Raw genomic sequence first — 26,795 nt, forward strand, 5'->3', positions numbered from 1 at the left:
CGTGTTTGCTTGTAAAACATTTTATTTATTTATTTGAGAAAAGGGTTCTTGAAGTATTTAATAAAGTTCCTTAGAGCCTTAGTGATATGCGTATAGGCTATGGGTTTTATAATATGTATGGAACTAGAGGGCCCATATATGAGATATTGTAATATGGAAGGAATTAATTGATCACAAGTTTGTGGAAGGGATGAGTTTGATTAAATGTTAAGTACTTGAGGTTTAGTTGTAACATAGATATGTCGCGTCATTTTCAATTCCATAACCACTAGTCCTGATTAGTTAATTGGTTTAGGGAAACCCAAAATAAGATATCTCAAAGCAATTTGTGTGTGTACTACACTAGAAAAAAAGTCCCTCTTATAGCTACAAACCCCTAAAATTAGGAGAGCAATAGTTGCTCATCTAATTGGGATATCCAAGGATGTGTGGAACCATAGGATGACTAATCCTTATTTTGTAGTGGAGTGGCATAATTGTGACATCCAAACCATGTGGGCCCAACAATTGTTTTAGGTAAAAAACTTACCTCACCCCAAACTCTTATCTCGATGAAGAGCTCCCTCTGATTCCTGTATGAATTCTCAAATCTGGAGGGTTTCTCAGATCAAGACCTTCCGATGATCAATTTAGCAAAATAAAAAAGGCCGAGTTTGAGAACGAGTCAAAACTCTTGTACCTGTGATCTGCCTATTTAAATATTCAAACAGTCCTTATTGGTAACTATTTGGTGAAAATCTCACAATATTTCTAGTATCCTCTCTGGATTAGGAATTTCTTATCTTGTTGACTCCATGGTGGACCACAATTCTTCCTTATATTGGTATCTTTCTAATTTGACTTGAGGATTTAGTTCTAATTGAAATCTTCAAGATCTTAAGATATCTTCTATGATGATTTGCATGGATCCTCTCTCTATTCCTGTGGATTTTTATTTAATGAAATAACTACTCAGTTGCATTTAGCTAAGTGTTTTGACACAGCCACGTGTCACTCAAGTTGAGTCCTTTCAAGGACTTAGCTTGGCTGATACGTGGATGTCTCGACTAAGAACCAATCGTTTGCGGAGTCACCCTTCAACTCAAATAGTGCAACATGTGTCTTATTTAACTTAAATTTTCATGTGTTAGTGGCCATGTGGGAGTTTTCAATTAATCCACGTTTGCAGGCATAATTATGCTCACACAATTGTTAAAACAAAAAATACCTGAAAGTTAGGGATTATTAAAGGGGACATCCAACCCATGATGGCGTCCATCTTTTATTGATTCATTTGTCAACAAATTAGGAGTCTAGGATGTCTATACCTTTTTAGTTGCAGTCCAACTTAAAGAGTTATTCTTCTATATATGATGAGTTGTGATAATTTAACTCTCTTTTCTATACGCTCTTTGTACGCTCTCTTCATAGAATCACAGATCCTCTACTTTGAGATACATAAGGACATATATTTAGGATTTTGTATAATTCTGTGAAGGGAGCGTACAAAGAGCATATAGAAAAAGAGAGTCAGATTATCAGGACTCATATATGATATAGAATGACTAGGTGGTTGTTTCATAATTCAGTTTTTTGAGAAAAAAATTGGGAGCTGTACTCTGTGTGGGATGACTAGGATAGTGAGAGGTGCATTGTGAAATCTTGATTAAAGTTGAGAAGAGGAATTGATCCAAAAATCTGTAGATACATTGAGATTTAGAGGATCAAACATCATCGACAAAGAATCAATCAACAAGTATGAATATGAAATCATAGTTTACATTGTAAGATTCGATTTATTTGAATTTATACTGGCGTACAAATGATCTAGTAGGAATCTATGAATAATTGAATTATCTTGTAAACGAATTGAGCAATCCCTTTTTCACAAAATCATAGATATCCTCCTTGAAGTATGTCTGCAATGGGTCCATGGTGGATGAAGAAATCTCTAAGGACATAGTTAAATTTGGAAGAACCCACTTAAAGGATAAACTTCTCTCACACTTGGACACCAAGATGTTAATAACATCCAATCATATGGATTAAATGGTGGTCAAACAAAGGGATCTTGACCCTTGGCTCAGTTGGTTGATATATTGCAGTGCAACATTGAGGTAATCAGTTAAAGTTCAACTTATCCATAGAAGGAAAACGAGCTTGATGAGACCTCACATAAGAAAACTTATGGGAAGCATATGAAGGCTGCACATCATTGGAAACATAAATTTTTGATTTTCATAAACAGTAAATGTTTGATGTTCACTATATATATTTGATTGGTTGAAGGAGAAAACCTTATTTTGACAACCTCCTCTGACAACCATTGTCTTATATGGGTTAGAAGTTTCGGAATGGGCTGATTTTTTGAGAGGATGTTTCACTCACTGGAAAGACCATCCTCACAAAAATCTGCACTTTTCAGAACTTTTAACCCCACCAAAATTAGTCTAACAGATAACGATAAAAATTGATGATCTATGATTCTTCAACTTGTAAATTATTTTTGATGGGGTTAAAAGTTTTAGAATGGACTGATTTTTTATGAGGATGAACTCACCATAGAGATCATTCTCACAAAAAGTCAGCTCATTTGGAAACTTCTAAACCGTATAGGGACAAATAGTTCTCAAGGTGGCTGTCAAAATAAGGTTGTCTCTTGATCTCAGCACATATAGATATACAAACTAGATTTTTCCTGTCCCTACCTGCACAAGCATCCTCTTTGGGGTTAAGGGGGTGGAAGAGAATAGGCAATAAAGTTAGAGGGCATTATTGGAAAAAGGGGTTCTAGAGGAAAGACAATAAAGTTGGAGGGAAATTTTTTGATAGGGAGGTAAAAGAGGAAAGTAACGTCAAAAGTTATCCTCAAGAAGCACGAGTTTTCTAGAGTTCAAGAGTTCAAATAACATTATTTTACATGGAAATATGATTAATGATGTCATATTAACTATGTACACTATATGTAAAGCATTTGCTTCATGAAAAAAATGCTAATATTATATTCACGTATTGTTATATTTTTCTTTTTTGAGTAGGTATGATTGTATGAATAAATTTTTAATATATCCAATTACTATTACTAATATGCTTAGAGTACATGAAAATATGATATACCTAACTAATTTTATTTTATTTATATTAACAATTGAATATGATGTATAATATTTTTATTAATGAGTAATGACCATTATTGTTATTCGTAATTTACAGGTCCTCTCTACAAGTAATTTATAAATTTCATGTACATTTTTATAATATTTATTTTAAAAAAATGTTCTCATCGAAAGTTTACTATTGTTCAAAATGTTTTACCAAAACCTTGCATTTTTATACCTAAAGTTTGATAACTTTATTTGAAATTTAGTACCTATCAAAGTGCTTCGGTGAAATGTATAGTCATTTCCTCCAAAACATATACAGGAAGGCATTGTTGGTTAAATTTGTGTCATGTAATTGGTATATTTCATGAAAATATGTTGAAATTTAATACTATATTGTTAACACAGCAAATTCACACTTATGTCAATCTCTATGTGCTTCACATAACTTCTTAAGGAGCTCGCGTCATACTCGGACTCCCCTTTTGAAAAAAATGGTTGAATAAAAGCTTCAAGACCACAGATTCCTTGTTAATCAATCCAAATTACCTCAAATGTTCGTAGAAAGATCATCCAACACATTTTATCAATTTCAATAATTTTTTCAGCATAATATGCTTTGAATAAGAAAAATTACCCATGTGTTATCCGAAACCCAAAACTAGTGTTGAAATCAACTTACGTTGAATCAAACTTGAACTTTCATGAGCCCGACATTTGTATGCAAGAATGCAATCAGAGAACACCTCAATAATCATCAAGATCTGTCACAATATGAGATAAGTATAGAACTGAAGAGTTTATTGCACTATTTATGGTGTTAAAACTTAAAAGCTAATCTCGACCAAATGAAGAAATAATCAACTGAATGTAGTCCAAACTTAAATTAAATTGCATATTTGTAGTCTAGAGACAAAAGTTCCAGAAGTTGTTTATCCGATCCCAAATCTTTGGGATAAGTATTTGAGGATGTTGATGTTGACCTGCTGATGTTAGCTATGTTTTTTTCAATAATAGAAGATGTGGCTCTCGGAAAAATTGAGCAGAGGAATATGACTTGTTCACCAGACCCCCATCCTTTGGATAAGGCTTTGATGATCTTGATGATGACCTGCTGATACTAGCTATCTATTGGTGTGATGTCATAAGCTGGTTACATGGCTGATACCGGTTTTATTAGGCGAGATCAAGCCCAAAAGTACCATGGAAGAGAAGAAGTAGACAGGTCGAAAACAGAGTCGTCCTAAGTTTGTTACATATACAGTATCCACAGATAAAGAGAGGCACAACCCAGAATATGAAAATTAAGAAATGAATATTTTTTTCCATGTTTTTTAAAAGGGCAGCTATTGCATGTTTTAGGATAAAAAAATAATAGATTTGATAGATTGCTTACTAGGTTTTGAATTATGAAATTGCCAGCTTGGATGAACTGATATTGGGCTTTGCCACTGACAAGTTGCAGATCATCTAGTACCAATTGAACTCCATTTAAAAAATCCTCATTGTACTCCATAAGTTTGATTTCACTCCAAAAAAAGAAAAAAAGGTTGCATTCATCGTCATTTTCTTCTTTTTCTCTTGATCGGCCAACCCGTATGGTTAAGATAGGGATTTGTAAACAAAAAAATGGGTACTTTCTTAGGTTTAGGTGCAACCTGCAACTTGTGATCTGCAAGTAATTTTCCATTTTGATTTGGGTTTATTTTTCTTTTTTCTACGCAATTGTTGCCACTCGATAGATGTAGGGGCATTTAGTGGTGAACCATAAAAATCTGTACGCATTAATGAGATATTTTATTTTTGTATTTCTTTTAGTTTGTGGCATTGCTCCTCACATTGTGAATTCTCTCCCTAGCTCAAATTCAATTTCTTGTGACATTGTTTTGGTCATCTGTATCTTACACTATAGCATCAAGCTTGAACTTTGAACCTCAGTTCTTTTCGTCTTAATTCTTGATCTCTTCCCATTGTTCTCTTGGCAAATTTAGACGACATTATTAATAAAGGCAAAACTGTTATCTTTGCAGAAAATAGATCAATGGAGGGTAGATTACCTTGTTCAACAGGAAGTGCTCTCTCTCTTCTGTCATCCAAGACAAATTCTTGGGTTTCTTCTCCATCTGATCTCTCCTCTAGATCCAGTGCTGCACTACGAGAGCTGATCGCAGAGAATCGTGCAGCCATCCTAGCGAGACAGCTCTTCTACGATCAAGTCTGGCAACACAATGCCATGGATGACTTGGGAACCTCACAATACCAAATGTTCTCTGAACCATCTGATTGGTATCGATTCCACGAGGCCAATGCACAGGTGACACTTGACCTAATGCAGACACCAAGCTCCCTTCAGGTTCCTTTCAGGGAGGACCAAGTACAAGAAAGAGGAAGAAGTGTGTTATGAGCTATCATTTGTTGTATTCTTGTATCTGTTCTAGGATCAATGACTGAATGGAGATGGAAATTTATTTGGATGATTTGGTGGGTACAATCTACAGCTAATCATAAGTCTCACCTAGTCATTTAGGATGATGGCTTGTAACTTTAAACAATTTGGGTTATGTTCATTTAGTTGGATTTAGTTTCGGTAAAGTGACTAATCAAAATGTAGATTTCGGGGTCAGCTGAACAAATCTTGTCCTTATAGTTTGTCTAAAGTCATGTCTTTTATTATTGAAAATTTGTTCATATCTATTCCCATTATTTCAATCTGATCCAAGCCATTTAATGCCTTATTGCACTAGTATCAAAATTTGAAGTGAATGTAGAAGAAACAAATTCACCTTAAATGGTGTGTTCGCTTCTTTTTCTGTTTGGGCCATGAGAGTTGAGTGGTTCGAAATATCTTTCATGAATGTGGTTTTGCTAGGGACATTTGGAATAAAATGTCAATATAGAAGGCCAATTTTTAGTTGGGGTATTGAACTCCAATGGATGTACAGAATAATAACTTCTTTCACTCTTCTTCGGTGTTCTTTACAGTATTCTTCTGATGTGAGGTCTTAAGTTTTCAGAATTGTGTCTTAACGGTGGTTTATTTGGCCCCTAACAAGGTGTGTTTTTTAATAGCTTGGGTATATCGGTTATGCATGAGGTTTACCATGCAGAGTCTTCTTGTTAGATTCTGCTTGTCGAAGCACGTGGCTTCTTAACACTGCTGGTTCATTGAGAAGTAATCTTGGTGGCTACACTGCCATCATTGGAGACTATATTGGGAGGCCATTAGTGACTTTAGCTGGAGGTGCCCACACAAATTTTGTTCCCTTCCACGAGGTATCACCAATCAGCCATACTACGGTGGTGTTAGAAGATTAATTTTTGCTGTTAAGAATTGTGTCTGTTTATTTGATATATATTTCCATCTGTTTAGGGAGACCAATAGTTCTGGATTATATTAATGAAGTTGAGCTCATACCCAAAACCTTTATCATGTGATCTCAGAAAGATAGTTTCTGGAGATGCTAGTGGCACCTCAAAGAAAACTAAAGGTCATCCAAAAAGGAGAGAACATGTTGATTAGAAGAATTATGCAACACAAGGGAAGGACGAGGGAGTTTTATTAACAAGGCATCTGGATTACAAGAAAAAGGCTTGAATCATCCTTCTTACAAATTTATATGATCTCTTTTCTTCTCTTTAAGAAGCTTTATGTGCCTCATTAATTGAGGCATGAATAAGCTAGAGACTTCTCCTCGATGAGCTCGTTTGCTGTGGCATCCATTTTTGCCCTTGAAAATTCATCAATTTTGAGACCTGCCATTTTGGAATAAATAAGTCAGGCCCATGGTCTTCAAACAATTTTTCATGCATGATCAAACTCCTATACTGTTAGTAACATTGCCACTTCTGGGGTCAGACCATACCAAGAGGAATAAGAGATTGTTCAACCTAAATGTGGTATATCATTGTTCCACGTGATACTGTTTTAACTACTTGTTTCTTAATTTTGATAAATTTTAGTCGAAAGAAAGCTTATATTCTTTTAGAAAGCTTACTTTTTATTCTAACACATCAACCATATGCATAAATTTGTCATCATGCCCCATTCCTTCCTCTCAAGTCTCAACCATGATTTGACTAATTGTTTGTCTATATCCTTTTTCCTGGTGTATTATGCATAAATTCATTAATCCATGTGTTATAACAAAAAAAAATAAAAAATTGGTGTGGCAGGATAAGCTCTCATTTATTTACCAGTCTGTCTTGAAGATTTAGTAATAAAATTGCATCCTCCAAAACATGATTGTCAGTTTGATTGTTTTTCTTAGGGATCAAAGATTTCATTATTTTTATTTTTATTTTAAAGAAAAGAGACAAAATAGTCTACAATATTTCATGTAGATTTGAAGAACTTACCCTGCACAATTGACCATTCACCTTTCTCACAAGTAACAGGGAAGGAGTAAATAAGACCGGAAGGGATCCCATAAGACCCATCGGAGTACAATCCCATCGATACCCATGTCCCCTGCATGAAGTAGTAAGTGATTGTAGTAAAGAAATGAACAGAAATACTAGTATACTATCAGTGGAAGTAGAAGGTTCTAGAGAGTCGACCTTGGGAGTGCCGAGAACCCAATCATGAATGTGATCGCATGCTGCACTTGCAGCGGACAATGCACTTGATAGCTTCCGGGCTTTGATTATGGCTGTGCCCCGCTGTTGTACGGTGGTGATGAACTCAGTTTTCAGCCTTGGAAAAACGAAGGACAACAGAAAATCTTCAGTGAAACAGATAAGAGGATGAAATGGATAAATAGGAAAATAACCAACTTGGAAGTTCAAGTTTCTGAAGATTACATTGAGAATTTGCCACTAAGTAGATCTATCAAAAAATATTGCTACTAAGTTACTAGGAAATGTTTTTTTTTTTTTTTTTCTGGGTAAGCTGGAATTGAACCCGTGGGCCGTGACCTCAATGTTGCATTACAGGGGATGTCAAGCAACTGAGCTATGAGTCCAAGCCCACAACTAAACCACCATGAAAATGTATTTTTCTCTTCAGATAGTTATCTATCTTAGAATCTCTACTTAGCAAGAAGAGTGGGAATGAGAGTTTCACTAGTTTATGCAGATATATAAATCATGTTAAGAAATGTAGTTTTATTAAATTAGATGTACAAAAAGACTTAAGCTCTTTTGTATAGTGGAGCAACTAAGTACAAATGTAGCAAATGTGGAACTAAACCCACAACCACCAGAAATACCCTACTCAATATAAACAAATGACTAAACGTGATTTTAGCAATTAACTTCAATAGATCATGACTGTATAAAGGAAGGTTTCAGGACTATAAAATGGTAATAATGGAATTTTTTTGGCACTCTCATTGATGCCAAGATTTTCTATGGAACTTGAGAATGATAGGTGGGAGCTACCATTGGTCGTCGGAGACAAGTTCTTTGACCGACATCTCTCCGCTACTGGTAGTGACAGTTGCATGATTCACATCAGGATATTGAGTTGAAGAATGGTTGCCCCATATGATGACGTTCTTCACATTGTTGACCTGGATCTCTAACCTCTCCGAGATTTGTCCTAGAGCCCTGTTGTGATCAAGTCGTGTAAGGCATGTGATGTTCTTCCCTGGAATTGAAGGAGCAAATTCTTTCAGGATGAGAGCATTGGTGTTTGCTGGGTTGGCAACCACCACTACCTATGAGAGAAAACAGAAAATGTGCATTAACTCCTCATCAGAGGAAGAAGAGAACATCTGAAACCTAGCTCTAATTATGACAATGAAGGATTTCACCAACCCAGCTTGTGATTATGAAACCCTAGGACAAATCACAAAAGCAATACATAATACAAAATAAAATAAACAGCACACAGAACACAAGATTTCGTAGTTAGGCAATGCCTACACCCATGGATGAGATGAGAGCAATTCACTAACTTTGAGAAAGAAATTACAGCCCAGGATTTCCTAATACTCTTTCCAACCTCCAAACTCCGAAATCATAGTTTCCCCTATTTGATTTTATGCCAATGTATCTCGAACAAGTTACAATTACATATATGTATAAATACCCAACTTGGGTATCAGTACATATACTTTCCTTGTGTACATTCCATGGTATTCAATCACAAACAAGATTTGATAAATTTATCACAATAAAAAAATGCAATAACTCAAGTCCAATGTGATCTGCTAGATCGATACTGAGCTTTTGACCATTAATTGGTCCATGTGCTAAACACCAATGATTCTAAACAGTGACATGTAAGGCAATGAAATGGCATTTGATATCACGTTAAGCAACATGTGAGCCATCTTAATATGAAAATGTGAACTTCCCTTTCCAGTGTTAGATATGAAAAGCTAGCAAACTAAGCGAATCTAGATATATTTCCTGTACTTATTCAGCGACAAATCACAATAGATATAATGGACTCTTTGATGCATATTAACAGTTCAATTAAGAAAATGAAGTTGTATTTATTTTGGAAAATTGAGTTGAAGTAACTGAAGAACTGTAATATAACTGAAAAGAATCAAAGAGAAATTGATCTTTCAAACCTCTGTCACATTCACTAACACATCAGTGGATAATGGAGTATACCTATAGAGTATGAGGCATCAATCATGTATATGAAATATAAAGTGCCTTCATACTTTGACATGGATGTACAATCAGACCATGAATCATGGACTCTTCAGGTGTCTTGCTATTGCTTAAAGGTGCACAGACCACCGTGAGACTTGGACCACCTCCAACAACTAGATAGTTTAACATGAGCTAAAGTAACTTAAATATCCTTTTTTTAAAATAAGTGAATAGTTAATGTGTAGAAAGTAATTTAAAAATCTCTCAGCATAAGGAATATACTATATGTATGGATGTGTTGACATATTGGGTTCGTGGGGTTCAATGTGTCTGACGCTTTGTATTAGCGTAGGTTTGTCTCTTTGTCAAAAAGCTGAAAATCATTTTTTCTTCCTTCTCTACAGTAAACAAATTGTTTAGTCCCTTTCTCATGTATTAGGCGTCATAAAGTTAATTTTTTACCCTAACATGACCGTTATTACTATCTCATGGTAATAAGGATTGCAAATAAAAAACGTAATTCAAGGGGATATAATTATGGTACACAATTCAAAAAATGTGTCTACCACACAACACTCTTAGCTGAGAAACGACCTAAAATTGAAAAATATGCAAGCTTTTAATGAAACATTTAGGGACCCATAACTCACCTTGCAGTTAGGGGCTGCATGCTTTTCTAAGGCCGAAGCTTGGGCTTTGTAGATGGACACATTTTTGGACATCACATCTTTCCTTTCCATTCCTTCCTTCCTGGGAAATCCACCAACCATAACGGCTATATTGACACCTGTACAAGCTTCAACAACATCTGTGGTTGCAACAATATCTGTGGTTGAACCATACATTTGTCAAATATAAGAATTTTTAAAGTCATTTGTGAGTTTTCCTGGATTAATTGCTCAAATAGAGGATGCACACCTTTCAGCAAAGGAAATGCAGCATCAATCAACTCCATTTTTACACCATTCAAGGCGTCCCCAGAAGGTTCGATGTCAAGCATGTGAACAATTACAGGCTGATCTGGACCCAACATTATCCCTCTCGCGATCATTGGGACAAGTGCATAGCCTATTTGACCTGTTAAATAAGTGGATGTCAACCTATATGAAAGATATCCTTGGAACTATTGATACAAATATATTAACATAAACCTACCTAATAAGAGAAAACCAAAGAAAAGATGTTAAAGATTGTTGAATCTACATTAATAAACATGGAAAGAAAAACACTTTAAAAGCAACAAAGTGGAACTATATTTCTTCATTAGTTCTACAATTTTATGTGTCCATTTTTTTTTTCTTCTTTAGCCATTACAACAATTCCATAAATTTGGAGTTGAGTACACAACAATCACAATAAGATTTAATGTGGTTCCGCAGTGTCTACGTCCACGGATGAGAGAGAGCAATTCACCATCTTTGAGAAAGAATTACAGCCCAAGATTTATCCCAAAACCTCCCCCCCTCAAACCTCCAAACGCAGAAATTCTAGTTTCCCCTGTTTGAATTCACTCTCCCATAACCCTAAAATGAGTTACAATTGCATAATAAATCTGAAAACCACCACCAAAATTATCCCTTGTTTCTACTTGAAATTTATGGTGTACGATACATGCCTGGTAATCAATCACCAATTAGATTAAAATCATGTATCACCACAATTCGGTGAAATGCCCTCCCAATGAGACAACTGGTCACAAAAAACCTGTTTCGACCCCAAAGAGACATGGGCTTAAATTTCCACACAACCACTAACAGCTAGATAGTTTTGGTGTATTTGTTGGATTCATACTGTTTGGTATCAGAGCTTGCACCATGTCTCGGTTCAAACTCTGAAAGGAGCAACTTGGGGAAAAGACTAACCAGAAGCCCATAAACAAGGTTACTGGAGTGAGAATTACCACAAAGTGGGCACTGGGGGCATTAGTGGAAGGGACAACCTGGGAAAGGGTTACCTAGTTGCAAAAAAGAAGGGTACTAAAGTGAAAGCTACCACAAAGAGGGTCGCCGTGGACATGCCAACCTGGGAAAGGGTTACCTAGTTGCAAAAAAGAAGGGTACTAAAGTGAAAGCTACCACAAAGAGGGTCGCCGTGGACATTGGCATGGTGGCGTGTTATGACACCAAAGATATGGGTTTAATTTTCCACACCACCAAACGCCTAAGTAGTTTTGTTGTATTGGTTGGTTCCTATCAGAACCTATTACTATATCACTGTTATTCTAAAAAAGAAAGGAAAAAAAAAAAAAGAATGCTTAACAGTAATTAAAATCACAACAGTAGCATAAAAAATAAAGGTTATTTTAGAAACACCCCCTGTTAATGTAGTGATATTAGCTTTACCTCCTTGCAAAATGCAAGATTAGGTGTACCCACCACCATAAGTCATGGTTATTTTTATTGATGATTTAACAATGATTTTTTTATTTTTATTTTTTCAAATTTTGATTTAGAAATTTAATTATTTGAAGAGCATTTTGAAAAACTAAATCAAAATTTCACTGTTAAATCATCAAGAAGCCACAATGTTGACTGACGGCCAAAGGGGGTAAAACTAATTTTGCATTTTGCAAGGGTAAACTTAATATCACTAATTTAACAGGGGGGTATTTCTAAAATACACACAAATAAATAACCCCTAAAACCCTAATAAGAAGAAAAAAAAAGGGAGTTTTGAGAAAGATTAAATGAACATGCCTGCAGCACCAGTGACAAGGACCCTCAAAGGTTCCTTTTCAACTTTCAACAAACTCACTAAATGTTTGATGATCTTCCAAAACAAAGTAATAGAAACTGAGACAATAAAAAATTTCTGAAACAGCTTAAGAAGATAATAATAATCCATCCGCAAATAAATCCCAATATAATATGATAGAGAAAAATTGGACGACCGAGGACTGTTCCAAATTTCCAATTTATATATAAGAAGAAGAAAAAGAACCCCTAAAGATTCTAAAGCAAATTCCATAAGAAATGAAAAAGTGGAAGATTACTTGATTCCTACTTTTTCTTAAAAAAAAAAAAAAAAAAAAAGACGATTTCTTCATTGAAGAACATACCAAGTGTGATCATATCAAATTGAAATTGAATAACGTACAGAGAGAGAACAAAAGAAAATGAGGAAAGGAAAGATGCTTTAGCAGCAGCGCCTGTGACGAGAACCCTAACTGTTTCTTTCACCATTTTTATTACAGAGACGTTGAACTTGAGCTTCTTCAATCGAAAATACAGACGAAAGATAGAGAAAAGATGTGCTCAAGTAGAAGAGAGTGTGCGTTGCACAACGGCTATGACCAATCATATAACGGTAGACGAGTTAATATTTGAATAAGGGGAAATTATCACAAAAATTATTTATAGAAACATATCAATTTTCGTGAAATTACGAATAGTAATATATTTCGCCACTTTAATTTTTTAAGTTCTTCCGCCAGTTGAAGTGGCGTAACTAATTTTTTTTTTATTTTCTACTTTTTCTGCCACTTAAAGTGGCGCAAGTTTATTTTTTCACCACTTAAAGAAGGGCACAAAATGGTATTATGTTATTTTCTTTAACATTTCACTTTAGGTTTATCTGAAAAGAGTATGACTAGCCTTACTAAGTTAGCAAGTGTTTCACCCTTACTAAGGGTCCTTGGACTTACCTTGTGACATAAAAAAATAGGATCTGGTGCTTCAAGATCGTAAAGGACAAAATTCTAGGAGCTTGAATTTTTTATTTAAAAAACAAGTTATTTTCACCATTGAAGTTTAATTTTAAAATTTTGACTTAAAGGGAAGTTCGATAACCATCCATTCTCAAAACCTTGATCAAGCAAAACAAAAATGTTTTCTTATTTTGTTGTTGTTTCGGTCTGAGTTTTTCCATGAAATCTAAAGGGAGTGGTGTTGGATTGCTAATGTGGCAATCCATTCTACCAAAACAATCTTAAGTAAAATTTAAAATGTTTATTTAGTTAGTAAGCAAAATGTTTCTCTTTTGAATCCTCAATACGGTGCAAGCAAAATGCAATAAAAAAAAGAAAAACATTTTGCTTACTAAGTAACATTTTAAGCCTTACTTAGGGTTGGTTTGCTCGAATGGAATACCACATTAGCAATCCAACACTACAACTCTTTAGATTTCATCAAAAAATCAGATCCAAAAAACTAAATGTTTTCCATCTTGGTCTAAGATTTTGAAAATGGACGGCTAACAAACTTCCACTTAAGTCAAAATTTTAACATTAAATTTCAACAGTGAAAATAACTTTGTTTTTTAGAATTTTTTTTTTTTTCAAGTTTCTATAATTTTGTCTTCTACAATCTTGAAGCATTGGATCGTGTTTTTGATGCCACAAGGTGAGTCCAAGGACCCTTAGTAAGGGTGAAACACTTGCTAACTAAGTAAGGCTAGTCATACTCTTAAAAAAAAATAAAAAATAAAAACATTTTGTGCACCACTTTAAGTGGCGAAAAAATTTAAAAATAAATGTGTACCATTTAAAATGGTGGAAAAAGTAAAGTTAAAAAAAAAAAAAAAAATAGTTATGCCATTTCAACTGGTGGAGAATCTTAAAAACTAAAACCCCCAATTGAAGTGGCAAAATAGGTTCTTATTTGTAATTTCACAAAAATTGATACCTTTCTATAAATAATTTTTTATTTTATTTTTTTTTTGATAATTTACCCTTAGAATAATGATGAATGCATGTGAGTTGGGTACATGGCTGATGTGGCAAGGGTGTTTGGACTTGTAGTTGTAGATTGCAGATATGAAATTGAACAAATATAAAAAGAAACTTTGGTAAGTAAGGTTCATTCTACAGAGACAATAGTGATTCAACTCTTCTTTCAAATTGAAACTAAAATAGATTTTGAAAATAGATTAGAAGATTTGCAGTTAAGAAGTAGAATAAAATTGAAGTAATAGTAGAGATTGAAGCAAGATAAAAACTAGAGAGATCAATTCAACCTTTGTAAGCCATCTTGGTAATATAAACAATCCTAATTCGATTTCAATCCACGCAACAAACCATTATTCGTGGATTGAAAGATAATTCGATTAATACTCTTGTAGATAAATCCAATAGTAGGGTGATTAGTGAATCAAAATGGTATTATCAGATTTATATATCAAATTGTCATTAAGCATGATCTTATCTAAACATGAATCATCAAAATGAGAACAATCGATATAAATCGGATAATCCAAACTTAATAAACTTCTCACAAGTACAATTAAAACAATTATAAAAGAATTGTTTAAATAAGATCAAGATAAATTTACTCTGGCATCATTGACTTCTCTATGAAGAGTCTAGCCGATCATTGTGAGGAATAAATTACAGCAATAGTAAAATAAAGAAAACATGGTAGAGAAGAGAGTGAGACAATTTATACTGCATTTTGATTCCAAACTATATGATCTTACAATGAAGTTACAAAGAGAAAGTAAAAAAAGAAAGGTGAAAGAAGCAACTCTTGAGCTTTCAATTCTATAAGAATTTTTTTTCTGAAAGAAAAATCAGAAAAATGCAAATAAATTAGGAAGAAGAAGAGGGACCCCTTCTCTTGAGACAACCCCTCAATTTATAGTTTTTCTAATCGAGTTATTGGGTCAGATTTTAGCTTGAGTTGATTCGAGAAGGGTCATCAGTTGCAACGGCCAAAGTGTTTAGAATGTTCAGCTCGAATCTCGAGGCATAATTCCTTGAGATTATCGCAACGCGATGACGTGGCAGTGATTGGCTATGAAATTTGGCTAATTGCTCCCTCTTGACTTGTACATTATAACAAAAATTATTACAAAAATATTTATCTCTGAATTTTGCCCCTTTTACCTACAAATATTAAGAAAATCTATTAGTTTCAATAATTTGACAAATTAATACAATTTATATTTATTTGAGACACATAACAATTAGGTGTTGATAATCCTTGTGTAATTACGATCCCAAAAAATGATTTTATGGGACCTTATCAAAGGGCATAGAACCACACATATTTATCTTGTGTATCCCGATGAAAATAATCTATGATTTTGTTCCCTTGCCACGTCAACCCCATACCAAGATTGCATACAATCATCACGAATCTTAATATTAATTAGAGTCGTGTTAGAGTGACCTGTAGATTGGATTTCATATCGCACATCTTCACTGGAAAGTAGATAGGAACCATATATAGATGTTTTTTTACTTGTATATCGAGGAAAAACATCTATGGTTCCCATACACTTTCACGTGAGGGTATGTGATGTAAGGTCGAATCTTGAGGCCACTTCCACATTATTCTATTAAAAATAAATAAATGAAATTATTAAAGAAAAAATGTTGTCGAACTAACTTCGTTGCACGATGTGCTGTAGACGTGGTAGTGTATAGAGAATCATTGATTTTTTTAAGTCGTATCTGGAGGAAATAAATCAATGTTTATTTGTACATTGTCACATCAAAGCTAGGAGGCGATAGAGCTGGGAGAAACTCATCCAAAGCCTGGTAATGAGAAAAGGTAAGATGAAAGCTCCGGAAACTTCAATGAGAAGAACACTAGAAAACCCTCAAGAGATAAGGGGGAGCATATGAGCCACAAACCAACGAAAAAAGTTACAACAGGGATAGGCCAACCATCCAAGATCTTGGGTGGACATGTTTAGTGGAGAAGAAAAGCTCAGCTTGGTAGAGCCTAGTATCCAAGAAGGGAACGTATTTGAAAGCGCCCTCGATCCGCGAGGTGCGCGGATCCACTTTTGACCCTTGAGGTTTGGGAGTCGCCACCTAGTTATTACGATCTAGGAACCGAATATAGACTCGAAACGAATAAAAACAACTAATCTACTAAAGAAAAACTGAGTCCGGGGATCATATTACGGGGTTGGAAGGTGTTAGGCACCAACCCTGCACGGCCAATGCTGGTCTCTACTTATCCCAAATAAGACTACATTGCTAACAAAAAAACCTAGATAGAAAAAAAATAAAAGAAATTTTACCTTCGAATGCAACGATTATATTCCCTTAGATCTGATAAAATCGCTCCTTGTACCGTACTCCTTGCTTCGTTCTGTCTTCGGATCTGATTTCTGATCTCCGAGGCAAGGTATCTCTTTCTTAGATCTGAATTCTTCAAAAATTTTTATAGATTTTGGGGTGTTTTTGAAGGGCTTCTAGGTGTTTTTCAAGCTAAAATTGAAGTATGGGTGTTAGGTAAGGAGTTGGGACTTCAAAATTAGGGTTTATGGGAGGCTAGGGAAGTTTTTTGACCTACTTCTCTTAGGATTTATTATTTGATACGAAAATAGGGTGTGGAGGCTCCTATTTATAAACTTTTTTTAAGTGCCTTTTGGATAGAGTTAAGGTTTAAGCATAATTCTTTTAGAGAGAGTTATATTTTAATTATAATTGTTTTAGGTAGAGTTGTATTTTAGTTAAAATTGCTTTAGGTAGAGTTATATTTTAGTTAGAATTCTATTAAATAAAGTTATTATTTAATTAGGATTGTTAAATAGAATTATTATTTAATTAGAATTCTATTAGGATTTTGACTTTTGGTCTTATTTGATTGACTTTAAGATCTTGATTTTAGTCTTATTTGGTTGACTTTTAATATCTTAACTTTAGTCTTACTTGAATGACTTTTAAGATTGACTTTAATATTTTGACTTTAGTCTTACTTGATTGACTTTAATTTTTTTGGAGAACCCCCCTCTATTATATATTTAATTCTTTGGACCCCCAAATGGAGGGGTTCTTGAATAAATATCTTGGCAACCCTTAACAATTTTGCCTGAGAGCCTAATTGATCGATTTTTTTGGTTCAAAATTTTAAATTAATTTTATTAATGTTTCACTTTAATTATTTAATATTTTATTTATTAATTTTAAAATTTTTAATTATAAAAATTATAAAATTACCGTTTTGCCCTCGGAGAGGATTTTTTGTGTTTCAAGTTGGTTTTTGATGTTATAGGATGTTTTAGAATTGATTTTTCGTAAGAAATTCAATGAAAATATTGTTTTGTGTCATTTATGAATTTTTTTGTGTGAAATGGTCGTGAACTTTATGAGGGGTATTTCGTAATTTTGTAGAATTCTGTGAAAATTGGCGAAATACTTTAATTGATTTTGATTTATTGTTTTATGTGTTTGAAAGGGTTTTCCTAAGCGTAATGTAGGCTCTAGGGATATTTTAAGGTTAGGGGTATTTTGGTAATTTGATCATTTTTTAGTGATTTTTATTGTAAAACTTCTTTTTGTCTGCAAGATGATGATTTCTATGTTTCTGGGGTCATATTTTTCTAATGTAGCGTGATTTCTACAATTTTGTCATTTCGAGATACCTCATCCGAATTTCTGAAACATATCTGGTAACAAAATAAAGCATTGGAATAAACATCCATCATTGGGAACCGTTGCAATCGGGGTGACGAGTTGATTAATCAGGCGGATGCAAAAATGGGGTGTTTACAGATGCCCCTCTTTGGCAGAGGGTTGAAGCAAACTAGATAGCAAATCTATTTTTGTAGATAGTGCGATATCCGAATGCCAAAGCTAGTGACAGTTCATTTTGCAGCCTGATTTAGCAATTCGTCGGGATGTTCAGATCCTTGAGAGTAAAACTCTCCCCGAACTAAAAGGTTGTCAGGTCATTGAGCGAGAACTCTCACTGACAGTGTCAGATTCTTGAATTTTAAAAAATTCTCCTTGACTAATCAGCAAGTGTGTGCATTGGTGTGATGCTAATTTTGAAAAAATACGCTTCTATTTTGTGCATTCATGAAAAAACTGAGTAAGGTGACTAAGTAACATGAAATCTGGGCAAAACCTGAGAAAAAATTTGAGTTTGAACAAAGAAAAATAAGATCTAAGAAAAATTTGAGTAAAAGTTGAATGTCCTACTCTACCTACCCTGGGTGAAAGAGTAATGAACTTAGTTTTTTTGGGAAGTTCTACTCTACCTACTTGGAGTGAAAGAGTAATGAACTAAGCCTTTTGGGAGTCCTATTCTACCTACTTAGGGTGAAAGAGCAATGAACTAATTTTTTTTGGAAAGTTCTACTCTACCTGTTCAGGGTGAAAGAGTAATGAACTAAGCTTTTTGGGAAGCTCTACTCTACCTACTCGGAGTGAAAGAGTAATGAACTAATTTTTTTTTGGAGTCCTACACTACTTGCCTAGGGTGAAAGAGTAATGAACTAATTTTTTTTTGGGAAGTTCTACTCTACCTACTCGGTGTGAAAGAGTAATGAACTAATTTTTTTGGGAGTCCTACTCTACCTGCCCAGGGTGAAAGAGTAATGAACTAATTTTTTTTTTGGGAAGTTCTACTCTACCTACTCGGAGTGAAAGAGTAATGAACTAATTTTTGAGAAGTTCTATTCTACCTGCTCAGGGTGAAAGAGTAATGACCTAATTTTTTTTTGGAAGTTCTACTTTACCTACTCAGAGTGAGAGAGTAATGAACTAATTATTTTGGGAGTCCTACTCTACGTGCCCAGGGTGAAAGAGTAACGAACTAAGCTTTGAGGGAACAAACAAGGGATTAACCTCGCATTTGATTTTTTTAAAAAATAAAAAATTGGATTTTATGAAGGTGTGGTAAACATTTTAACTCTCTTTGAATCTGAGGAGTTTTCAAAATTGCTATCAAGAGAGTAACCTTTAATTCAAAGTTAACCTTATCCTTTGGGGTTGAAATTGACCAGGCTTCAGAACCAAAATGCCCATAGTTTGACGGGGACATTGCATTGGGGATAATTGAACATAATTTGAAATCGAATGCCCTTAGTATAAGGGGCGAAACTGTACTCTTTAGAAAAAGGAAGTGCCCTTGTTATGAAAGTTTGAAATTCTTGATTACCGCAAGCGCAATAAAGGTTTAACTTTTAATTTTGACTTTTTATATTGAATATTTTGAGTCAGGCTCAAAGAAATTGGAGCAAAATATTTCTTTCTGATATTCATTATAGAATTTGTTCTTTCTCCCCGTCGATTCGCTTAGGGACATGAAACTCTTCAGATCAATCAAAGACGAGATACTTGTATCCACTGAGTCTATATTTTGTTCAAACTAGGTATTGAAACTTGATCATTCGGACTTCTGATGTTTCGACTCGGACCACCTTTTCAGCTTATCAACTCAACAGAGATTTTCTTTTATTTTTTAGTTGCTCTAAGTTTTGCCTAGATTGCCTTTTCAGGTTTTCAATCTAGCGAACATGCTCTAACTTTTGCCTAGATCGCCTTTTTAGGTTTTCGATCTAGCGAGCTTACAATTTTTTCTCTTTTCTTTGCTCTGATTGTTGCTAAGGCTGTTATTTCAGATTTTCAACTTTGCGAGCTTGCCCTAATTTTTGCCTAAGTTGCCCTTTTGGATTTTCAACCTAACAAGTTTCATTTTTCTTTTTATTCCATTTTGAACTTCTGGAGTTACTGTCTGATCATGCTTTGCTATTTTCTTTGACTTTTTCGCACAGTACTTAGGAGGACTTTTATGAGTAGGCTTAGAACTGGGTATAAAAAAAAAGAAATTTTGAGGCTCAAAAACCCAAATGCCCCTTGTGTGGCATTTCATTTTAAATTGTTTTCTTTTTTCCTTAAATTTTCTTCCCCATTTTGGATGATATTTTTTTTTCTTTTGAATCTTTTCTTTTTAGATTTTTTCTTTGTCGGGAAATCTATTTTTTTTATTTTGATGTGATCGGGCCTGAAGTAACTTCTCAGGTTGCCTACGTACCCCATAATTTTGGGATCAGACCAAGACGTAGTTCAAAATTTTCCCTCCCTTAGGTTAGGTGATCGGGCTGGAAAAGAAAAAAGGTATATGTTTTTTTAAAAAAGGTTGCAAAGGGCTTGAGAAAAGATATATTGAATTGGGTAATAAGATAATTGATTCGACCAAAGATGGCCTCCTTAAATGTAGTACCGCTTGATTTGGTCAAGGTTGGTTGATTTTGGTAGTTCAATTCAATCATGATCTTGAAGTCTAACGGCTTTTCCTGGTAATATTTTCTTGATGATGAACGGACCTCCCCAATTTGGTTTGAACTTCCCTTTAGGGTCAAAGATAAGTACTCGATTCTCTTTGAAATTTGATGATTTTTCAAAGTAGTGTTTCCTTACTAATGGATGACTCTCTCCAATTAAGTTCAGACTTCCTCCTATGGTCGAGGAAGGGTGGTCAATTTTCTTCAAAGTCTGATGGTTAAATCCTTGACTTGTAAGTGGTGAACTTTGACTTTCGTACGGGTGACTCTTCTCTGATAAGTTTGCACGTGATACAAAACTCTAAGTTATTTTTCTTCAATCAAGTTTAGTTCTTCATACCCAATGATGAACCTAATCTGTTTCTAGCAATTGATTTTCCATCAAGACCTTGAGATATGGGACTTCCCTTTCAACTGGTAAAACTGTTTTTGTACCCCCATAGTGTGAATGGTAGCTTCTTTGACTGATTGACACATTTTCACAATAGTTATTTTGAGACTATTATTAGTTGCTTGCTTCAACCGTTCTATTAATCTTGGGACAATAGGGAGATGATGCCAAATCTTGAACTTTGAACATAAAGTAATAATCTCGACTTTTAAGTATGACCCGTTTTTAGAGATCAATTTCGATTCAACCATTTCATTAGTCTGAGAATGTAATCTATTCTGGGAGCTCTACCATATTGAGAAGTCTAGCATTGATATATTTTGTAACGTTTTCTTTGATCTCATTGGTATTTCCATTTTATGAAGTGAGTATTTATTCCGTGTCGAATAACACCCAAGCTTACATCCTAACATATCCTCTTAGGACCACGCAAACCAGTCTTTTGAAATTTCTGAGTAAATTCATTATCCCCTCGTGTTCCTCTAGGGATAAGATGATTTCTATTTGAATCTCTTTAGGAATTATTTTCTGTTCCAAGGTCAATGACCTTTGTTTTCTGATTGAAAGTTGTTGAGCCCGACCCTTATCTTCTTGCTCAGGAAAGAAATTTATCATTGAAGCCAGATTAGAAGTTAATTCGTTAACACGCTTGAGGTATTCGAAAATTTCCTTTATTCAAATGGGATGATAGACGTCATTCTAGACTTAGCAAACGAACTCAACTCATAGAAAAGAGTAGACTCAATCTAAAGAAGACATGACCTTGATGGATTAATAAAAAAAAATTGAACTCAAGCTAAACTATATGATTCATGAAAACTTGAGACAAGTACCCACGACGGGCTTGATTACAGTCTATGGACTCGAGATATTGCTTACAACTGGTAGGATTGAGGTACTATGATTTTCAGGGAACAACTATGTAATTTTGAAAAATTTTGAGGCCATTTTTGACTGTTGACTTGATATTGACGTTTGTTCTAACAGACCGAATTTACAACCCTAGTTAGACGATGGACGCTTGAGTTTGGGTGCAATGATAATCCTATCAAAAGTGAATTCCAGTGTTACCCCCCTTGATAACATTTTAAATGAATCCTGAGATTCTATTGAATTCTGTGTACCAATCCATTAAACAATTCATTCATGCTGTAGACACCTCAATTTGAACGGGCCACTTCTCGAAAGGGCCCAAAAATATCGATTTTCCAAATAAATGGGCCAACGGGCCTTAAGGGCCCAACTCATTGAAAATGAACATTTTTACCAAACCGAGGCCCCTAAGACCTCTCAATGGTTTAGGAGGCCACCAAAAGGACTCGGCCTACCTTACGACTTCCCAACATTCACCGCTCCGCTTCCAAAATAAAAAACGTCAAATTTTCGACAAATTTCACCAACGGGCCTAAAAAGCCCGATTCGCCAACACGTGGCATTTTGATCAAATTAATGATTGCAAAAATCTAAAAAAAATTAAAAATTAAAAAGGTGAGACTTGAGATGCCTACCCCTCTTCTACTATCTCCGCTCCGCCTCCGTATTCGTAAAAACCATTTCTAAAACCCAAGCCCAACACTACAAAGCCCACAAATCATTAACCATATCCAATTCATTATCCAACCCACAACCCTAACCCATAAACCACAACCCACATCAACCAATCACTCTTTTATCATCAAAAGATGACACATGTCATCACCCCATCTCACCTCCCTCACCCAACTACCTACCCCATTAATTTGCTTTAAATCCTATCTACCCACACATCAACCCATCACCTTTTCTCTCAAATCAAACACATCTACCCACACCCCTAACCTATACCTCCCCTAATCTACCCTCATCATTCCCTACAAAACCTACATCTACAACCTAAACCTACACCATCCTCTCAAGTCAAACACTCAACCTCTCCCATCAACCTATCCCAACCCTTCATTTTCACCCACTTTAACACATGGCATCATCTCCTTCATCCTCCCAAAATATCATCAACCACCTCTTTAAATCCTCCATTCTCTTAAACCAAACACCATTTAATCTCAACCACCATCTTAAACTTACCTCACCAAACACTCCACCCAAATGGGTTGGGTAGGATCCAAACCATTTGGGTCAAAACTCACCCATTTAACCCCCCTTACCTAAATACCCTCCCATCTCCTCTAAATTACACCCACTTCTCTCTCAAACTCATAACCATTCTACCCATTTTCTTCACTTCACCCCATTATATCCCTAAAATAACTCCTAAACATCTATAAATACCCTCATCCTCTTCCCAAAAAGGGCCCCAACTTCTCATTACAAAACTTCTCCCCAACACTCTTTCTACTAACAACCATCACCAATTCTCACCAAGTTTACCAACTCTCTCTCACAAATCCTCTACAAGTCTCACTAAAACAAAAGAAATCCCTACTCTCTCTAATAACCTCTTCCCCTTCTCATACTCCTATATTATACTAAGGACTCAAGAAGACTCAAGCAATAAGAAGAAAAGAAGAAACAAGATACAAGGTGGGTTTGAAGCACACCCCCCTCTCTTTCTCTAACCTTCTACTCTTTCCCTCTTCTAACACCCCCTTCTTCTATTTTATTTTACCCCTTTTGATGATTGGGCCCCAAGGCTAAGGTTCATATGGGTCATTTCCATTAATGAAATGACCCTATGATCAAGCCGAAAATGAATCCCTACTTAGGGAACAAATGCACCCACGTGGCACATTTTTCACCTTCTTTTAAAAATCAAAATGATCGAATTATTTGAGGTTACCGCCACGTGGCGGGGAGGAAAGGGTGCCTAACACCTTCCCTTTTCTTCAACCGAGCCGCTTACCCAAATCTCAAGGTTTGACTACCCCTTTATCCATCGTGAGTCACTAAAATGCCAAAAATCTCATCTTTTGGAAAATGTACCCCTGGTGACCATTCACACCCACTTCCAACTTGAATGGTGGCGACTCCAAATCATTGTAGATGTAGTCATCATAATGACGAAATCACGCGTCTACACATGCAATGATTATTTTAAAAAGAAAAATGATTTTATTGAATTATTAAAAATCATTGACAAATAATATTTTCATTGAATAACAACTTTCAACAAATTTGATTTTTTTGGCAAATCATTTTATCATTTTTTAGAAAAATACATTTTAGTAATTTTCCAGGTCCATGCGAAAAATAGATTTTTTGTAAATCATTTTTCCTTCATTTTCTTTTCTTTTGAAAAACATTTTCTTCTGGAAAATATTTTTTCTCTGAAAAATATATTTTTTATTTGGAAAGCATTTTCTCTTGGAAAATCTTGTTTTTATGGAAAACATTTTCTGAAAATACTTTTTCTGAAAAATATTTTTTCTAGAAAACACTTATTCTGGAAAACACTTTTCCTGAAAAATACTTTTCTTTTGTAAACCATTTTTCTTCTTTGAAAATTTGATTTTCATTTTGATTTAAATGGCCCACCCCATCATGATTGTTGGGTCAAGACGGACTGGGTCATTGTGCAACAAATGGATTCTTTATTGGGTCGATGCATCCATTTTAATTTGTAAAAACAATATTTTTAATCCTTGAGGACAACCATGCATTCTGATCTCATCATCCACATCATTCACATACATTCACGAAGTCTTATTCAATGAACAACCCGGGAACACCCACGATAAGTTCGAGTCGTGACTTACATGAAAGGTTTCTAGCTCTAAGCTTACTATGTGTAATGCATTTTTATCTGGCCACCCTTACCCAAGTACACCTATATACCTCTCGAGCGTACTCAATCAGACGGTATGTGGTGACTTGGTTTGATATACCGTATAGGTGATAATCTAAAACTCCAACTTACTTCTCTGAAGTCAAAAACATCCAGTTTGATCCCCAGTTGAGAGGTGGCGCACGATGCTGAGCAAGGGCCCACTTAAATACTTCTCGTCTAGAATAAACATAGTCTATCCCCCTTGTACAGTAGGGTACATCGGGGCAGGATCTCGCTTAGGCACCGATTTTGACCAAGAAATGCAATTAATGTACTTAGATTATCTTTGATATACTTATGGGTACGTGTCAAGAGTTGTAGCTTTCATAAATGGTTTGACATCCTACAAAGGGACCGACCACGTACTAGTACTACGTTGGCAATCGGGACATGTGACTGTGTGGCTTACAATAGGTTAAAGGCTCAGGTCGCTCCAGCCTGGGTGCATCGATATACCTTTCAGAGTCACCTGATCAGACGGTACTGATGCCCCAGTTTGATATACCCTAAGGTACGTAACTGGAGTTGTGATTTTCATGAATGACGTCGCATCTCCGAAGAGACCGGGCCATGCATTAGTGCCACATTGGCTATATAGGACGTGCAAACGTGCAAAGTAGTAAACGTGCATGTGGTGTGTGCAAAACAGGGCAGGGTGTGCCCAAGGCCTTTTCAAAAAAATGGGCCCATGGGTCTGATCATATTATCTCAACATGGGTACTACATGAATATCAATCAAAATGATACAAAACCCATCACATCGAAATTAAGATAAAAACAAACACATCAAAAATATATATGTAGAGATCATGGCATAGTAGATAGGCAATCAATTAGGATATCAAAAATAATCAATCACATCCAACATTGAAACAGGCATAATATATATATTTTTTCCATGGTCCAATCAAGGATCGCTTTTGGGTGATCCAAAATAAATTGACACTTTAATGAATATCGAATCAATAATAGGATGATAGTTGTGGAGATGAGGAGCGATGATCCCTTTTTTTTTTTTTAAATTAAAAAAAAAATTAGAAACACATCCCAAAAGAAAATTAAAGAGAAAGATCCTAGTTTCAAATGAGCTCGCTCTCAGGAACATTAACTGTGTTAACACTAGATAAATTCGGATTTTCTGTGAATTAAGAAAATACAATTTGAACTTGCATCGATGATATCTAAGGCTCCCGATAACGAAATCGAGTGAATTCAAATTTTAAATTAATCTACTCGATGGGATATACATTTTATTAAAGGTGCCCAGACCTAATTCTGACTAGAATGTTCTGTAAAAACGTTTTAACATTACTGTCCCAACCTTCATTCAGCAACAATTTCAGATTTATAGATTGAATTTGTATCGATGATATCTAAGACTCCCGATAACGAAATTGAGTGAATTTAGATTCTATATTAATCTACTCGATGGGATCTACGTTTTATTAATAGGTGCCCAGACCTAATTCTGACTAGAATGTTTTGTAAAAACGTTTTAACATTACTGTCCCAATCTTCATTCAGCAATAATTCCAGATTTACAGATTGAACTTGCATCGAGTATATCTAAGGCTCCCGATAATGGAATTGAGTGAATTCAGATTCTAAATTAATCTACTCGATGGGATCTACATTTTATTAATAGGTGCCTAGACCTAATTCTAACTAGAATGTTCTGTAAAAATATTTTAATATTGACGTCCCAACCTTCATTCAGCAACAATTCCAGATTTACATATTGAACTTGCATCGATGATATCCAAGGCTCCCGATAACGAAATCGAGTGAATTCAGGTTAAATTAATCTACTCGATGGGATCTATATTTTATTAAGAGGTGCCCAGACTTAATTCTTACTAGAATATTCTGTAAAAATGTTTTAACATTGTTATCCCAACCTTCATCATTCCATCATTTTCATATGTCAATTTGAATCTTTCATTATTTAGGGGTCATAAAAAAATGACCCTTAATTGGACAAAAATACAATATCCAAAATCATCCACAATCAAGCCACAAAAATAAATAAATAAATAAACAAATAAATAAA

The 26,795-nt window shown here is 34.9% G+C and overlaps 2 protein-coding genes across 4 annotated transcripts in view; one reads left to right on the forward strand and one right to left on the reverse strand.

Moving 5' to 3' along the window:
- Nucleotides 1-5,762, forward strand: part of LOC147391236 (squamosa promoter-binding-like protein 7) — a 33,093-nt gene extending 27,331 nt beyond the window's left edge. Inside the window, exon 3 of the mRNA XM_086417219.1 lies at nt 5,111-5,762. Within this exon, the coding sequence (XP_086273345.1) occupies nt 5,111-5,484 (374 nt within the window). The 3' untranslated portion in view covers nt 5,485-5,762. The remainder of the gene's footprint in view (nt 1-5,110) is intronic.
- Nucleotides 5,763-6,593: 831 nt separating this feature from the next.
- On the reverse strand, nt 6,594-12,944 carry LOC147391237 (malate dehydrogenase, cytoplasmic-like). Of its 3 annotated transcripts, none has more exons than XM_086460267.1 (7): nt 12,797-12,944; nt 10,548-10,706; nt 10,280-10,455; nt 8,460-8,737; nt 7,638-7,773; nt 7,437-7,548; nt 6,594-6,833 (listed from the first exon to the last, which is right to left on the reverse strand). In XM_086460267.1, the coding sequence occupies exons 1-7, from the start codon at nt 12,927-12,929 to the stop codon at nt 6,739-6,741; spliced, it is 1,089 nt and encodes a 362-aa protein (XP_086316393.1). In that variant the 5' UTR covers nt 12,930-12,944; the 3' UTR covers nt 6,594-6,738. The 3 variants fall into 3 exon arrangements, with proteins under 3 accessions (XP_086316393.1, XP_086316394.1, XP_086316392.1); XM_086460268.1 differs by having other exon boundaries at nt 12,688-12,899; XM_086460266.1 differs by lacking the exon at nt 12,797-12,944 and adding an exon at nt 12,326-12,606.
- Nucleotides 12,945-26,795: the final 13,851 nt, after the last annotated feature.

Source organism: Akebia trifoliata, chromosome 11 (genome assembly GCF_017979445.1).
Source record: "Akebia trifoliata isolate Shusen 1 chromosome 11, ASM1797944v1, whole genome shotgun sequence".
In the NCBI taxonomy this organism is placed as follows: Eukaryota; Viridiplantae; Streptophyta; class Magnoliopsida; order Ranunculales; family Lardizabalaceae; genus Akebia; species Akebia trifoliata.

What these genes read in the sequence shown, in the direction of transcription:
- LOC147391237 (XM_086460266.1), bottom strand. Translation starts at nt 12,596, where the DNA reads ATGGAATTTGCTTTAGAATCTTTAGGGGTTCTTTTTCTTCTTCTTATA. An exon ending in ATGCAGCCCCTAACTGCAAG is followed by an intron (nt 8,738 to 10,279) that starts GTGAGTTATGGG and finishes TTTCTCTCATAG; the next exon opens with GTAGTGGTGGTTGCCAACCC. An exon ending in CTTGTCTCCGACGACCAATG is followed by an intron (nt 7,774 to 8,459) that starts GTAGCTCCCACC and finishes CGTTTTTCCAAG; the next exon opens with GCTGAAAACTGAGTTCATCA.